This window comes from Entelurus aequoreus, linkage group LG07, assembly GCF_033978785.1.
Source record: "Entelurus aequoreus isolate RoL-2023_Sb linkage group LG07, RoL_Eaeq_v1.1, whole genome shotgun sequence".
Taxonomy (NCBI): Eukaryota; Metazoa; Chordata; class Actinopteri; order Syngnathiformes; family Syngnathidae; genus Entelurus; species Entelurus aequoreus.
Window position 1 is genome coordinate 37,416,443 of NC_084737.1, and position 16,002 is coordinate 37,432,444.

The 16,002-nt window shown below is 42.2% G+C and overlaps 1 protein-coding gene and 1 long non-coding RNA gene across 3 annotated transcripts in view; one reads left to right on the forward strand and one right to left on the reverse strand.

Annotated features, from left to right (window-relative positions):
* Positions 1-1,009: 1,009 nt before the first annotated feature.
* On the reverse strand, positions 1,010-5,317 carry LOC133653785 (probable G-protein coupled receptor 173). 2 transcript variants are annotated; one of them, XM_062053477.1, is made up of 2 exons: positions 4,474-5,317; positions 1,010-3,680 (listed from the first exon to the last, which is right to left on the reverse strand). In XM_062053477.1, exon 2 carries the CDS (start codon positions 3,530-3,532, stop codon positions 2,336-2,338), a length of 1,197 nt encoding a protein of 398 aa, XP_061909461.1. In that variant the 5' UTR covers positions 3,533-3,680; positions 4,474-5,317; the 3' UTR covers positions 1,010-2,335. The 2 variants fall into 2 exon arrangements, with proteins under 2 accessions (XP_061909461.1, XP_061909462.1); XM_062053478.1 differs by lacking the exon at positions 4,474-5,317 and adding an exon at positions 4,002-4,154.
* LOC133653786 (uncharacterized) overlaps positions 3,629-16,002 on the forward strand; it is a 56,596-nt gene continuing 44,222 nt past the window's right edge. The window contains exon 1 of the long non-coding RNA XR_009826771.1: positions 3,629-3,847. This is a non-coding gene — a long non-coding RNA (uncharacterized LOC133653786). The remainder of the gene's footprint in view (positions 3,848-16,002) is intronic.

A 16,002-nucleotide genomic window follows, 5' to 3' on the forward strand; every position in this document is an offset into this window, starting at 1 on the left:
ATCCACAAGGGAAATTGTTTCACACAGTAGCTCAGTTACAAAGGATGGAAAGTGTAAGGATGGAAAGGATAACGCAGGTATAAAGTAGACATAGTAGCAATATAAAATATAACATGCATGTTATATTTACATATTATATATACAGTATATAATATATACTGATGTAATATTTTATTATATTATACTATATTTGTATATAATATATACAATATATAACAAATCCTAATTACCATGTACTATATTACAGTATATGTAACAGCTGCAGCATAAAAAAGGGCAGCATAAAATAGAGTAGATCCAGCAGAAAATATACATTATAAACAAAGAGAAGTATTTTATTTATGTAAAACAATTGTTATGCTTTTTTTAATCAATTTTAAAATACATTTTATGCATGTTTTGCTGTAAAACTAAGAAATAAAAATTAATTGTTCAATTATTTATTTTAGTACAAAGGAGACTAATCCAAACGTCTGTTGTAAATGTGTATGTCTTTCATCAATTAACATTACACCTATAATGTACACACATTATACTTTATATGTGCTTGTTCAGGCAAAACAGGGGCCCCCATGTAGCGCGGGGCCCATGCAGAACGCATTCTCCGCCTATAGGGCGGGACAGCCCTGGTAATAGGTTTTCAAAATGAGTTAAAATCAAGTTGGGGACTCAACGTCAAACTCAAACATGTACAGCAGATCATAAGCAATTAATTGTTTGACTAGTCCACCAATCGAAAAAAAACAACTTGCTGACTGGTGGACTATTAAAATAATCATTTGTTACAAATGCACCTCATACTCTACCATCTCTCCTGCAGTAGCACAGCCGTCTCGCCTCTCAGGCACCACATAACTCGGAATGCATCAAAAGTAGAGTCTTTATTGATGAGTGGGCAAAAGAGCCACCTCAGCGGAACTGTACAGTTACAGAATATCATCTCGCAAAGCAATGCCAGATGTAAAAATCACAGAGCTCAGTTCACTTTTCACTTGGACTTCCATATCAACATCTGTACAAGTCCCCCCCCCCCCTGCCCCGTTTCCAATCTGAAATTTGGTGGAATACATGCTAATGTAGTGCAAGTGTCCACATTCGAGATCGACTGCACACGTTTATATCTATGCCTAATATACTGCAGTTGCACAAATCTGAATTTGGAGAGACCACTCAATACAGCTGCTGGAGACAGTTTGGGGGAAGAAGAACAACTTAAGAAGTGTGATCCATCCAGACACTCAAATGGTTGACGTTGGAATGGCTTAACATTTAATATTCACCCGCATTTAGAATCACTTGTCGATACTTTAAAAACATTCCCCATCATCATTGATCTGCAAATAAATGCCAATTTGCATATTTTTTGTACAATGTACGTAAGTACTTCAGGTGGTCTGCTTGCCGTATTTTATAATCGCTTATATTAGGCATTGTCTTTCATACTTTAAAAATCATCCATTTCCATTTGATGGCTTGTATTATAATACCAGAGCACATATCATGTTGACTTGTTCACATCATCTTTAGTCCTTTTTGGTCATCCCCCTCTCGCTCCCTAGACTGCTATGACCTCGTCGGCGTCGTTCCCATACAACCATGGTCAACGTGTAATTATGATGACATCACAGCTGCACCAACATGGTCGGCATCGGTACATCAGTGCATGCTTCCCCCTCGCGCACGTATACTCACAAATGCAATATAAAAACACACAAGCAGGAGTATACCTTCCTGTACAGTCCGTACAATATGAAACCAAGTCATATTTCAAAATAGTGTCATCTGCTTACCATGTATTGTTTACAAATAAAGGAAAAACAGGCAATTTTTTGTTTGTTTACGATACAAAGAAATCTAGCGCACCCCAAATGAAGTCCGAAAGCATGTTAGGGGTCTGGTGGGTTTGTCACTGCTATTTAAATGTATCCAAAGAAATCCAAAGACTCCTTTTAATGACACGAAAAGGAGTCTGAGGCGGTCTCTCCATCCTTTCAGACTCTTTGAGTTCCTCATGATGTGTTTCAGGTCTGTGATCAAAACGTTCTAATGCTCAGTTTTGTGCCTGAAGTGGCACAGACACTGAACTGTGTCCCTCTATATTAAGGCAACATGATATTAAAAATGGCATCCGTTTCACTTCCAGGGGTGAGCTCACCTATTCATCCATCATCAGAAAACACGAACCATTCGAGAGTTCAGTTTTCTGTGGCCGCGTCCAAACCTCTAACAGACAAATATCGACATTCTTTTTAAAATGGCACCGTGCCATTGGCAAAAAAAGTTGGGGTCATATCCTTTTTCTCGTATCTAAAAGACATTCTCCTGGCGACCTCCCTCACATGATGCAGTAGGCCTCGTCCTGGGGCAGGTGTTGTTTAGTCCTCCAGTAGGTGGGCAGGTGGGCTCGCAGCACTTTTCTCAGATCCTCGTTGAGCAGGAGGCAGAAGATGGGGTTGACTCCGGCCTGAGCGAAGCTCATCCACACAGTGATGGAGAGGTACTTGTGAGGGATGCTGCACGACTTGACAAACACCCTCCAGAAGCACGCCACGATGTAAGGAGCCCACAGGACCAGGAAGAGCAGGGTGATGGTGTAGAACATGCGACCCAGCCTCCTCTCGGACCTCACCTCATCCATCCCCAGCAGCCGCCGGTGTTGATTGTGTAGGTTCTGCCGGATTCCCAGCAGAGTGGGCGGCATCGGACCTCGACCGAACCCGGCGATCCAGTTAGCCGCGGCTTGGCCCGTCGCGCCGGGACCATGGAAGGTCCAGTTTTGGCTGATAGCTGGTACCAGCTGGACCGGTTTCATCTTGCGGTGCCTGTACTCGAAGAGCAGCAGTTTGGCATAGAAGCCGTGCGTGGCCAGAACCACTACGGCCAGCATGAGCATGAAACCCAGGGTGTCGTTCGTCTTCAGGTAGCGGTGTTCAAAAATGCACTGATCCTCATCCCGGATGAACTTGTACGTACCCACGTCAAAGACGGGCGGGAACGCCATGGCGACCGCCAAAGTCCACACCATGCAAATGATGGCGGCGCAGGTCCAGATGGTCATGCGCTTGGCATAGAACCTGTGGTGGGCGATGGCAAGGTAGCGCGTGACGGCCACGCAGAAGAGCATGAAGGCAGCATGAAAGCAGAAGAGCACGGCCATGAACGCCACCACTTTGCAGCTGAGGGCGCTGTAGGTCCACGCCGAGCTGTTGTGCACCGACACCAGCACGAAGGGGAAGCAGGCCGCTGAGCGGACCGCGTCGGCCAGACACAGATCCAACAGGAAGAAGTACGGGGCCTTGTGGAGTGTCCGGTCTCGTAGGACCAGCATGGAGACCAGGAGGTTGCCCACCAGGCTGACACAGATGATCAACCCCAAGAAGACTAACTTGAAGTACGCCGACACATCTGTGGCCGAAATTCCTCCGCCGCTGCTGCTGTCGCTGCTGCTGCCTCCTCTGGCCAGGCCGCTCTGTGAGGCCAACACAGCCAGCAAACTGCCCGGGCCGTCGATGGCGAAGCTCTGGTTGGCCATTCTATCAGCCGCCACACGGGTGTGCCTGCTCTATAAGCTCCACTGATCCTCTTACAGCCGCCGTCTGCTCGCCTCGGCTCGCTTCTACAAGAGGAGGTATTTTCTACACGTCAGACTCATCTTTCCTCTTTGTCCAGCGGCTCGCCACCTGTGAACACAGAAACACGTTTCATGAAGGGGTGGACGCCGGCCCCGCCGCCGAGACGAGCTGTCGTCATGTCGGGCAACACCGCGAAAATGTGACCCCTTCCTGTTTCCTCAAATGCCGGGATCAGATCGGCGGCTCGACGGAACGCCAGATCCTCGGCTTTCTCGGTAATTACCTATCCCGTTGCTAAGATACAACAGCTCGCATACTTTGTGCAAGTGTGGGTGTTTGAGTGAATGCACGGGGGTGTAGAGTGGGGCGGGTGGAGGGATGGGGGTGGGGGGGGGGGGGGTTATAAGGAGCAGTCGCCGTCCAACAAACCGAGAGATGCTGTTGCAAATGAAATGGTGTCAGGAGAGGGTGAGGATGTTCGCTCTGCACCATTCACAAGTGTGCAAAAAAAAATGGTTGTAATGATCGTAGCAGGGCCTCTTTGTGAATGCGGGCTCATGTCAAACACGCTGCTGTGCTAGTCTGGGTGGGCCTTGTCAATGTAGGCCATGTACGCTTATTTTCATCACACACACACACACACACACACACACACACACACACACACACACACACACACACACACACACACACACACACACACACACACATGCAAGCCCTTTGCCACCTTGACAAATATCTTTAGAGGAGGCTGCCATGTCAGCTGGGCCTGGATGGGCTAAAAAACACAGGAACAGGTGTCACAATCCCCCCCCCCCTCCCCCCCCCAACTCCCGCTCCCTGCCACCCAAGAGTGTGTGTGCGTGCATACGTGCGTGTGTTAGTGGAGATACACACATACCTTGCATCCTCTCATTTGTGCCCAAAAAAAAAAAAAAAAAAAAAAAAACAGCATCAAAAATATGAGTCGCTTTTGTCTCACCGTTGCTCGCAGGGAGAGAAGAAGAGCACATAATAAATCCTCGTGTCGTGTTCAACAACACCTGTTATGCATAAATCCACGCAGGGGGGGAAAGGGAACACGCGAATCAACAACAGCACCGGGGCCGCCAACAGCTGATCAGACAATCCGGGATGAAGCTTGAGCCACATTTAAGAGGCGGCTAACGGGAAAAGAGAACTATATCCACTGAACGTCGGCCGTGTAAACAGTCTGTGCTGCATCACGTCGCGGGTGGATCTCCAGAGGACAAACGGAAACTATATCTTCTTCCGTGCATTTATCCAAATGATGTCAGATTTTCAATGCTTATAAAAACCCACCCACAGACGGCAGAGAGACGAGAGAGAACGACCGTGCGGCCCCTAAATGAACGCGCTTGACGTGGATTTTGTCCGCACAGACAAGTCTTCCATTTCTCCATCTTTCTCCGTGCGGGGGGGGCCGATGAAATTCCACGCAAACACTTGAATTACAGCCTTTGTTTTGCTCCCCGGCGAAGCTTGAGCTACCCGGAATATAAAACAAAAAAAAGGCACCCCGTCCGCGGCACAATGAAAAAAACAGGCAAATGGATATAGATTCACATCGTCAACGATGTCGAAATGATGAAGACCGGTAGGAGGAATGATTAAAAAAAAAAAGCAAAAGGCAAAAAAGGCACCTAGATTGAGCGAATTATTCCTGAATAATCCCAATTATGGCTGCTCGCTCGGGCCGCAGCTCGTACATTTGCGGAATCACTCGGTTCTGTTCGGAGAAAGAGAGAGAGAGGAGGGAGAGTCAACTCGGTTTCGAAAGATCTCCGAAATGATTGGACAAAAGCCCAACACGTGACTACAAGACGCCATGTTGGACACCATCTCGGAGCCGCCGATGAGCAACACCGAATGAGGACTTTTTTTGCGTGTTCACATGCCCTGTTGTGTGGCAGGGGGGCCACATCCCAATCGCCAAGAAATGCGGGAGGCATTAGCGTAGAAAAAGTTAGGAAAGTAAAGGTTAGCCGGGAAGAAGTGCCAATGATTGACAACAATATATTGTTCGAGGTAAGCTAGCACAGTGTTTTTCAACCTTTTTTGAGTCAAGGCACATTTTTTTTCATTGAAAAAACCCAGAGGCACACCACAAGCACAAAACATTAAAAAATGAAACTCCGCAGCCGATATTGACAATAAAAAGTCGTTGTCGCAATTGTTGGATATGGATTTAAACCATAACCAACCATGCATCACTGTAGCTCTTGTCTCAAAGTAGGTGTACTGTCACGACCTGTCACATCACGCCGTGACTTATTTGGAGTTTTTTGCTGTTTTCCTGTTTGCAGTGTTACAGTTCTTGTCTTGCGCTCGTATTTTGGTGTTTTTTCCTGTTTTGTTGGTATTTTCCTGTTGCAGTTTTATGTCTTCCCTGAGCGCTCTTCCCTGCACCTGCTTTGTTTTCGCAATCGAGACTATCTAAGTTGCGCGGACGCTATCCTTCTTTGTGTGGACATTGTTCATTGTCATGTACGGATGTACTTTGTGGGCGCCGTCTGCTCCACACGCTGTAAGTCTTTGCTGTCGTCCAGCATTCTGTTTTTGTTTACTTTGCAGCCAGTTCAGTTCACTTGCCTTCTGTTTATTTTTGGTCTAAGCATTAGATACCTTTTTACCTGCACACTGCCTCCTGCTGTCGTCTGCATAATGTGATCATGACAAACCATCGTCGTTTCACACAACCTGTTCCCGACATCTACAAAGCAATTAGCTACCTGCGCTGTACAGAAAGTCAACAACGGCACATTAATTGCGAATTTTAATTACTGGTGTGCAAAAAATATTTTTAACCCAATTAGGTGAAATTGCATAATCTCCCACGGCACACCAGGCTGTATTTCACCGTACGGCACAGTGGTTGAAAGACACTGAGCTAGCATATCGGAAACTTGGACTCTCAGTAACAGTGAATAGATACACTGCCTGACAAAACATTGCTTCAAAACTGCACGTTTTCTGTATTTGTCACCAATAATCCAAACTAAATTTAACAAATATTCCAGTAAAAAGCAGCATTAGTTCAGTATTCTAGTATGGTAATAATAACATTGGGAAGTCTTGCAGACTCGCCACAGCAAAACTTATGAAAAATGTTTAAAAAAAACTAAGTAAACGCACATTGGAGGCAGGCACCACAGTCATACTTTCTCCCTAATTGTTGGTCCAAAGCCAATGAGAATTTTTGCCAAATCGTTTTTGGATCGTTTTGTGTTTTTTTTTACGTTTGTGCGCCAGTCGGAGCGTGTTAGGCAGCCTGCTGGTCACTAAACACTCCATAAACATCAACAACAGAGTGCATCAAATACGGCTGCAGAATTGCCCCAAATTTATACTTTGACAAAATAAAAACATGCTGTGTTGTAAATTTAAGAGCTGGAGTATGTTTGAAACTATATTTAGACGTGTTATTTTGGTGTATTTCGTCAGGAAAACGATGTCAGAACGACTGCAATTGCATGCTTCCGTGCACAGTCGCACACGTCCTTGGTAGTAAGCATGGCGCTTGTTGTTTAGTTGGCCATTCTCTCTATACACGGCTCTGGCCAGCACGAGGTGGTGGGACAGGGAGGTGCTGTGCATATAACATATTTAAAAATGCATGTTTTGTTGACAGTAGTACTCAATGAAATTGTGTTCCCTCCATGGTGAACACACTGATCGTCATTAAAACATCCTGCAGGTGCAACGAACACACATTCATATTCTAAACAAGATATATATTGAATGCGCAATAGCGAATTACTGCATCCCATGTTAAAATAATCACAATATTTAAAAAAAAAATCATGTATAAAAACACAGCAAAATACCGAAGGCTAAAGGAGAACTGCGCTCTATTGCCCTCTAATGGCCATTCGTATAATGGCCTGGTTGGAGGGCGTACTGTACAGTATTTACACTTGCTAGTGAGATGAAACACAAGAATTGTATGACAAATAGGCAGGATTCATAAATGTATTTTAATGGAAGCTATAGTCAGAGATGTAATAATCTGACAATATGTTTATTATTGTGATACTGTTATGGTCATACTTGCCAACCCTCCCGAATTTTCCGGTAGACTCCCGAATTTCAGTGCCTCTCCCGAAAATCTCCCGGGACAATCATTCTCCCGAATTTATCCCGATTTCCAGCCGGACTTAAGGCACGCCCCCTCCAGGTCCGTGCGGACCTGAGTGAGGACAGCCTCTCCTCACGTCCGCTTGGCCAACCAAAAAGTAACCACAGAAAACTAGTTCTGTGGTTACTTTTTGGTTGGCCAACGGTTTACGTTGTATTGTGCACCCTGACGGCAAGTGTGGGAGTCTTTTTATTTTTTTTATTTTTATTTTTTTTTCAAAACCTTTATTTATAACATTCAACATTTACATACAATCAAAAAAAAATAAAAACAAGTACAGAAACAGTACAAAATCAGTACAAAACAGCGCCAGGGGGTTTGTAAATTTAATAAAGCAACTAAAGAACAATGCAAAATATATATATATACATATATATATATATATATATATATATATATATATATATACACACTACCGTTCAAAAGTTTGGGGTCACATGGAAAAGTCCTTATTTTTGAAGGAGAAGCACTGTACTTTTCAATGAAGATAACTTTAAACTAGTCTTAACTTTAAAGAAATACACTCTATACATTGCTAATGTGGTAAATGACTATTCTAGCTGCAAATGCCTGGTTTTTGGTGCAATATCTACATAGGTGTATAGAGGCCCATTTCCAGCAACTATCACCCCAGTGTTGTAATGGTACAATGTGTTTGCTCATTGGCTCAGAAGGCTAATTGATGATTAGAAAACCCTTGTGCAATCATGTTCACACATCTGAAAACAGTTTAGCTCGTTACAGAAGCTACAAAACTGACCTTCCTTTGAGCAGATTGAGTTTCTGGAGCATCACATTTGTGGGGTCAATTAAACGTTAAAAATGGCCAGAAAAAGAGAACTTTCATCTAAAACTCGACAGTCTTTTCTTGTTCTTAGAAATTAAGGCTATTCCACAAAATTGTTTGGGTGACCCCAAACTTTTGAACGGTAGTGTATATGTAACAAAATGTAAAGCCATAGGCTCACACAAGTTCTGTAAATAATCCAAATTTGGAGCACAGCATCATCGTTTTCACAACTTTTTGGTTGTTAGAGGTACAGAGTGTTTTAATGTAGAGTTCTAAATCTTTTTTAAAGGCACAAAAAACAGGTCGGGTATTGAGAAACCTACATTTATGAATATAGTGTAGTGTAAATCCAAATATCACATCTTTAAAACAAAGCACAAATTTGTCATGGGCAAGTGTGGGATTCGGTTCTGAAGTATGAAGGAAAGAGACGTAACTTCATCACCCCCCCCCCCCCCCCCACAAATCTCCCGAATTTGGAGGTCTCAAGGTTGGCAAGTATGGTCATGGTCCATCATGACTGTTATTTTTTCTAATTGTGTTTAGTGTTTCTTCCTGTCCATAATTGTGTTGTGATTTTCCCTTGGCTACCTCTCTTCTTGTCTTGCCTAGCCTTGCTTTGCATCTAATGCAGACTAGTTTGCACTGTCACTGGTAGAGCTGGGAATCTTTGGGGACTTCACAATTCGATTACGATTACAATTCAGGAGCTAAGATTAGATTAAAAATGGATTATTGATGCATCCTTTGTTTATGTATAAAAATGCAGTTTTAAATTTGTTTTCGTTTCACTAAATAAGCGTTTACAACTTGCAACTTTTAAAAACAGTGCATTTGCAATAAAAAACTGTTAAATTAATTCCCATTACATTTATCAAATTAATAGAAATGTGTGAATCTTGGGGCAGCATGCTTTTTTGATTGATTTAAACTTTTATTAGTAGATTGCACGGTTCAGTACATATTCCGTACAATTGACCACTAAATGGTAACACCCGAATACGTTTTTCAACTTGTTTAAGTCGGGGTCCACGTAAATCAATTCATGGTAAAGGTGCTGGCACAGGTGTTAGTGCGTGTGTTTCACAACAAGAAGGTCCTGGGTTTTGATCCCTGGGCTCTGGGTTTTTCTGTTTGGCGTTTGCATGTTCTCCCCATGACTGCGTGGGTTCCCTTCCGGGTACTCCGGCTTCCTCCCACCTCCAAAGACATGCACCTGGGGATAGCCCTAGTGTGGCCCTAGTGTGTGAATGATGTCTGTCTATCTGTGTTGGCCCCGTGATGAGGTGGCGACCTGTCCAAGCGGTGTACCCCACCTTCAGCCTAAGTGCAGCTGGGATAGGCTCCAGCACCCGCAACACCGAAAGAGACAAGCGGTAGAAAATGGATAGATGGATGTGTAAAACTGGAACATAAGTGCCCTTAAATAAATGAGGTGGTCGGATATCTCGGTGAGGTGTTTCGCTGCAGTCAGCCACATTTTAAAACAGTCTGCATCAATTTATTTACAATAAATAAATTGATTATTGATGTTTACTAATCGATTTTATAATCGTCCGTGTCCGAATTGCGATGCATCTAAGAAACTATTATTTCTCCCACCTCTAGTCACTGGTGTGGTTCTCTTATTTAGTTACTGCATATGGAAGCAAATAGCAACCACAATAATAAACATATTGTTTAGGAGTGTGACATTTCACCATTTAACTGTTAGTCTAGTGATGATGAACGTCTTATATTTTTAAAGGCTATTAAAACAGTTTTCAATGGTTTGGATCAGTGATTCTCAAACTGTGGTACGTATACCACTAGTGGTACATACACCACTAGTGGTACATACACCACTAGTGGTACATACCTGTTACCTATCCACTTCATGCATCATGGCACATAAGGCCCTCACAGAGCTAATCCACTTCTCACGATCGGCTGCTGCAGTCCTCGCCTCCGACCATGAGTTCCATCCTCCTGCTTTCCTTTCTTTCTCAACGGTACACCTCCTGGTGGTCTTTGGTTTTCCTTTCTTATTTTCCCCTCTGGTGCCTGGGTCATGGCTATGCTGCATTTGTTGTTGTGGTCCTGCCATAGTATGTGTCCAATCATCTTCCATCTTCGTAGCTTTACATCCTCACTGAGTGTTTTCATATTCGCTCTTTACAGCAATTCTTCAGTACTGATGTGATCTTGCCAGCATATTCTGAGTATTCTTTGTAGGCATTTGTTATGGAATACGTCAACCGCCCTGTTATCTCCTCTGTTCTTTTTCCGGGTTTTACACCCATATAGCAATATTGGTACCGCTAGTTTCTTGTACAATTTTAGTTTTGTTCTTCTTGTGATGCTGTTGGAGCTCCAGGTCTTTCCAAGTCTGATGAATGCGCCTCTCGCTTTCGACAGTCTATTCTTCAGATCCTTCATGCCCCCTCCCTCTTTACAAACTGTGGCTCCCAATTAGGTGAACTGGTCTACCTCTTCGACATATTGTCCATTAATTTGGATTTTTTTCCTGGTTTCTTGCATTGATCCTCATTGTTTTTGTCTTTTTTGTATTGATCCTGAGTCCTACTCGCCCGGCTTCTTCGTCCATCCATGTTGTTTTACTCTGCATGTGCTGTTTTGTGGAGGACAGTAATGCTACGTCATCCGCAAAGTCCAGGTCGTCGAGTTTTAATGTTAGCTTCCAGCGAATTCCATTCTCTCCCTCTTTAACTGTTCTTCGCATTATCCAATCCATCACGATCAAGAACAGGAATCCGGATATATTACATCCTTGTTTGACACCGGTTTTAATGTTGAACCACTCGCATGTTTATCCTTGGTCTTCTACTGCGCACTGGAAGTCTTCGTAAAATGTTTTCACCATTCTCACAATCTTCTCTGGAATTCCATATTTCTTCATAATCATCCATAGGCTTTCGTGGTGGACGAAGTTCATAAATAGTGTTGCTTACCACTTGTTAACCTGTTCAATTATGTTTCGCAGTATGAAGACTTGCTCTGTTGTTTCTCTGCCCGTTCTGTACCCTGCTTGCTCCTTTCTCAGCCTGCAGTCGATTCCTTTTCTTATGCGATCTACAATGACTCTCCCAACTATCTTTCCTACTACGGAGAGTAGTGTGATGCCTCTCGTGTTCTTGCATTCTTTGAGATTCCCTTTCTTTGCTAGTTTGATGATGAGCCATTTTTTCCAGTTTGTTGGGATCTTCTCATGTACCACTAGCTTCATCTAGTGATATGCCAAATAATCTCTTCATTAAAGTACAGTGTTTTATTTTTCTATATCCAAACAGTGTTACTGTTCAAACTCTTTGTAATATTACAGTGGCCATAATATAAAATATACTTGTTAAATAAAGCTTCTGCCTTGTTTTTAATGAATACTTAGGCCTACTACGCTACTGTTTTATTGTTGGTCAGTATAGTGGTACTTGAAGAGCTAAGTTTTTTCTGAAATGGTAATTGGTATAAAAAAGTTCGAGAACCACTGGTTTAGTTTAATGCTTTAGTGATCAAAGTAATCAAAAATAAATATTAATATAAACTCTGCTTTCCCCCCTGCTTGGACACTGCTAAATATTTCATGTTTAATATTTTCCATACTCAAGCTATAAATGTAAAAGCGTTAAAGATGCTCTCATCTGTCAATTTGTTTCAAGGCTATATGGATTTTAAAAAGTACAACGTTCATGGATAATCTAGAGTAATATACTGCCTGATATTGCAGTTATCAATGCAGTGTCTCACAAAATAAGTTCACCCATTAACTTTCAGGAACCATTTTATTATATCTTATCGAGGGACAGTATGACATACAATGTAACCTACATTTACAAACTTAATTGGTTCTTGAACAGGGTTTGTAATTAGCACACTTTGTATACTGAAGCAAGTATCTCCATAAGAAACAACGTAAACATGAATAATAGGTTCCAGCCTTGACAAATATTCATATTTTAGTTCAAGGTTTTACACTATGAACACAATATGAAGCACTATACTGTACTGTATATCAAACAAATATAACTAGGGGGTAAAGGATCACTTTTTATTTAATAAAAAAAGTCAAAAAACCAACAACTGGCTGAACTGTCCTTATTTGTAGCCGCTCTGCTTACACACACACACACACACACACACACACACACACACACACACACACACACACACACACACACACACACACACACACACACACACACACACACACACACACACACACACACACACACACACACGCACACACGCACTGTCGCTAGCCGTGTGGTGCACTCTTAGTTTGAAATCCCAACACTCCTTAGTTTTAACAGCCAGGTCACTACAATGATTATAAATAAAAAATTAAATCCACTTCACCTTGTCTGTTAATCTTTGCGTGCCGCAGAGGGAAGACGGTCAGTTTTGACAACGCTGTGAGTACTTCCTGAATGTTTCAAACCACACATCGTTTGTCCATTGCTTTCTTTGTACTCATTATTGAGGCAGCAAACCTATAACCATTTTCTAAAAAGGCTAAACACACTTAAAAGGCACAACACGTAGCAATTAGCAAAGTAGCTAACAGCAGCACTGCTCTGACTTAAGAGCACGGAGATCGATCAGCACGTCCACAATGGATGTGCTGCCGGGAACAAAATGGCTGCGATGTGAGGCACACAATGAATGGGTCAATGAAACATACGTACACAGACACAAGGCTTGTACACTAAAGCATATTTTCAGGGGGTCTGTGGTTCGCAAATACAAACCCCGTTTCCATATGAGTTGGGAAATTGTGTTAGATGTAAATATAAACAGAATACAATGATTTGCAAATCCTTTTCAACCCATATTCAATTGAATGTACTACAAAGACAAGATATTTGATGTTCAAACTCATAAACTTTATTTTTTTTTTGCAAATAATAATTAACTTAGAATTTCATGGCTGCAAAACGTGCCAAAGTAGTTGGGAAAGGGCATGTTCACCACTGTGTTACATGGCCTTTCCTTTTAACAACACTCAGTAAATGTTTGGGAAGTGTTCCTGAGCCCATGTAGTGATATCCTTTACACACTGATGTCGCTTGTTGATGCAGTACAGCCTGAGGGATCGAAGGTCACAGGCTTAGCTGCTTACGTGCAGTGATTTCTCCAGATTCTCTGAACTCTTTGATGATATTACAGACCGTAGATGGTGAAATCCCTGATTTCCTTGCAATAGCTGGTTGAGAAAGGTTTTTCTTAAACTGTTCAACAATTTGCTCACGCATTTGTTGACAAAGTGGTGACCCTCGCCCCATCCTTGTTTGTGAATGACTGAGCATTTCATGGAATCTACTTTTATACCCAATCATGGCACCCACCTGTTCCCAATTTGCCTGTTCACCTGTGGGATGTTCCAAATAAGTGTTTGATGAGCATTCCTCAACTTTATCAGTACTTATTGCCACCTTTCCCAACTTCTTTGTCACATGTTGCTGGCATCAAATTCTAAAGTTAATGATTATTTGCAAAAAAAAAAATGTTTATCAGTTTGAACATCAAATATGTTGTCTTTGTAGCATATTCAACTGAATATGGGTTGAAAATGATTTGCAAATCATTGTATTCCGTTTATATTTACATCCAACACAATTTCCCAACTCATATGGAAACGGGGTTTGTAGAAAGGTTTGTAAATTGAGGTTCCACTGTAAATTAAACTTCAGAGTAGTCTGTGTACATCTTGTATTGCAATAGGGAGAGACTGTTCTCTGAAAATAAGTCAACACACAGCATTTATTGTGTATATGGCTTGCAACATCTATGAGTCACGACTGTCAACATTCTCGTTTTTCATGGCAAATCACATTTTCTATCCTTCTTCTTTTCTGCCATCATTTTGATCCCATTGTTTTGCCTTCCATTGAAAATCCTCTTTAGTACTTCCATTACTTCAGCAAACGGGTTTGCTGGACTAGGTTGTCACCCGTCAAGTCGCTTGTTACATTAGTCAATCAAAAACATTAACGCAAGACAGATGGAGGGACATGAAGACGACGGAGACGACATCTCTGCCAATAATCCAAACCTGGCTTGACAAATAGTGGACTTATGACCTTTGCCCAAAGAAGAGCAGGCAGGGCACACCCCCTCATGCTTTTGGAAATATTTGTAACATTGGGGGATAAATGATGTGAGCCAGCACGAAACATGTCTCAACCATAAGTGCCGTGAAGGAGCCCAGAAATGTCTTTTTATTTTCTATCTACCGCCCTCATGCCTATTTGTAGGCAAGACCCTTTAAATTGTCTGGTACTCATGTGTTTCCAACTGTATAGAAAATAATGGCTATGTTGAGGCATTTTCAGTGGATAGAACATTTACTGTATACTTCTATACAAGCTGTACACTGAGTACTTTAAAGTACATCCAGGTTTCATTTGTATAGTGTTTTCCTTTGAGAAGGAGAATGTATGCTAAGTTGGTTTGCTGACATGTGAAGGGTTTATTCACTTTAGCGCAATATTGTATAATCTGCAGAGTTTTCCCTGGGGTTTGTTATTATAAATTTTAATATGCACCTCCTGTTGGCATGATACTATGACTACAGAGAAACGCATGAGCCCCGGATGCGTATTGTTGTCTATTTCCACATCAAGCAAAGCCGAATGCTCTCTGGAGGCCAGTCGCTAAAAGCACCGATGTAACTTTAATGGCGCCAGACTCGCTGAACTGCTGCAGTTCCTCTATAGAGAACGGAAGGAAACAAGTCACTGCAGAATGTTCTTCCCTTCAAAAATGTCTGCACATGCTTACCACTGCATGTTAATAAAGTGCACATTTTAATCATAAAATATACAAAACCCAAAACCAGTGAAGTTGGCACATCGTGTAATTTGTAAATAAAAACAGAATACAATGATTTGCAAATCCTTTTCATCTAATATTCAATTGAATAGACTGCAAAGACAAGATATTTAATGTTCGAACTGAGAAACTTAATTTTTTTTTGCAAATAATCATTAACTTAGAATTTAATGGCAGCAACACATTGCAAAAAAGTTGGCGCAGGGGCCTTTTTACCACTGTGTTACATGGCCTTTCCTTTTAACAACTCTCTGAGGAGCTGAGGAGACCAATTTTTGAAGCTTTTCAGGTGGAATTCTTTCCCATTCTTGCTTGATGTACAGCTTAAGTTGTTCAACAGTTTGGGGTCTCCCTTGTCATATTTTAGGCTTCATAATGCGCCACACATTTTCAATGGGAGACAGGTCTGGACTACAGGCAGGCAAGTCTAGTACCCGCACTCTTTTACTATGAAGCCACGCTATTGTAACATGTGGCTTGGCATTGTCTTGCTGAAATAAGCAGGGACGTCCATGAAAAAGACGTTGCTTGGATGGCAACATGTGTTGCTCCAAAACTTGTACGTACCTTTCCGAATTAATGGTATCTTCACAGATGTGTAAGTTACCCATGTCTTGGGCACTAATACACCCCCATACCATCACAGATGCTGG